This window comes from Perkinsus marinus, assembly GCF_000006405.1.
Source record: "Perkinsus marinus ATCC 50983 genomic scaffold scf_1104296933380, whole genome shotgun sequence".
Classification (NCBI taxonomy): Eukaryota; Perkinsozoa; order Perkinsida; family Perkinsidae; genus Perkinsus; species Perkinsus marinus.
In genome coordinates this window covers 1-1,449 of record NW_003215119.1, presented here as the reverse complement: position 1 = coordinate 1,449, position 1,449 = coordinate 1, and the positions used below count along the sequence as shown (strand labels likewise).

General features: G+C 46.9%; 1 protein-coding gene across 1 annotated transcript; it reads left to right on the top strand.

The window, feature by feature from the left end:
- Positions 1–301: 301 nt before the first annotated feature.
- Positions 302–1,449, top strand: Pmar_PMAR026107 (hypothetical protein; the record flags this gene model as incomplete). Its single annotated transcript, XM_002785182.1, has 8 exons — positions 302–425; positions 474–531; positions 578–660; positions 711–813; positions 861–1,012; positions 1,063–1,114; positions 1,166–1,264; positions 1,315–1,449. Coding segments are annotated over exons 1-8 (784 nt in total), but the record flags the coding sequence as incomplete, so codon positions are not given.

Sequence of the window (1,449 nt, the reverse complement as noted above, 5' to 3'; positions counted from 1 at the left end):
GACACATCTCTGAGTCAAAGCTCCCTGTCGACCCTACCTTTCTCGGTATATCGCCGACTTGAACGGTGTCCATTTCGATACTCCTAAGAAGTGATGGTATATGATGAAGAGTGTTTCGCAATAGATGATAGTTGCTGATATTTCCACCTTGTGCACCTTTGGTTAGTTACTGTTGAATATTGGATGATGATCGTAGGATATAGGAAAGACTGGGAGTACACTCTGGGCTTAACACTACCATTACTGGAGAGAATCATGTTGTACTCGCTTCCTCCTCTTCACAAGCCAATGCTACGGTCGTAGTTGTTGGCTGGATCAATATAATGCCATCGGCTAGACGGGGGCCGCCAGGAAGGGCCAAGGAGGCGAATCCTCTACTTGGAGACCTTCCTAAGGATTCAGCCAAGGCTTGGGAAATCGATATTGTACGATAGTGGCGATCACACGGGGCCATCCGACCGTCTCGGTGGCAGGTAGAGTGTTTGGAGAAGCTGAAGGTAGAGCTGTTTGAGGATGATGATGATGAGGATGGTATGTGGCATGGGGAGTTTAGAGGGACTGTATCAATGATATATAGGAGAAAATGATAATCCCCATCCCATCAACTTTGCCCAGGCAGCCATCGGCCTATACCATAGTGCTGCTGTATATGCTAGGAAGGTGAGAAGGAAAAAATATCTATTGGAAAGGATTATAGGCAGCATCATTAGATTGATAGCCTATATCTCAAAATGTATGAGACTATGGAGCTTCTTGGTCGAGGGGTTGGGCAAAAAGAACGGAGGAAGAATGCAAGGGAGGCCCGAAAGATACGTAGGTTCTCTCTCCACTGCTGTCTGAAGTCACTAGCCTTTCCATAGGGAAGAAGCTGGGGATCTTTGATGATGGGGATGGCTGTGAGCTCCTAGACTCTAAGATTACGCGTGCACCAGAGGGTCAATTGAATATGTTGAAAGCTGGCAATAAGATGAATACTAATCATAGCTTTGTCCATCGTGTACCGCTCTTCTTGGTGAGCTTAGTCTAGTCTATGGCGGCCAGTCCTGGAGGAGAGGAACTTAGGTACCACGAGAAGAGGGAGATCGGAAGAGGCCTGAGTATAAGGTTAGCTCCTGTATGTTGTGGGTGTATCATCGTATTAGTAGACTTATCGCTAGACTGTGAGGTACTGTGAATCCTTATAATATGGCCGTGCTACTGCCGGACTTAGAAGGGAGATGTTATACCAATCAGGAGGAGTATCTCATATTACAGGAACATTCTGGTGATCATGAGAATAGCATGGTAGACTCCTATAGGCTCCCATTATTACAGGGAATCCTCGTGATGGAGCAGAAGATGCAGCCCCTCTACCACCCCCACCAACCCAAGCCGTTATTGAGGCCCCTGGTATATCCCCAGGCGACAGTCATGAAGATGATAATCTCCCTCAAGAGGGATACTCATCTA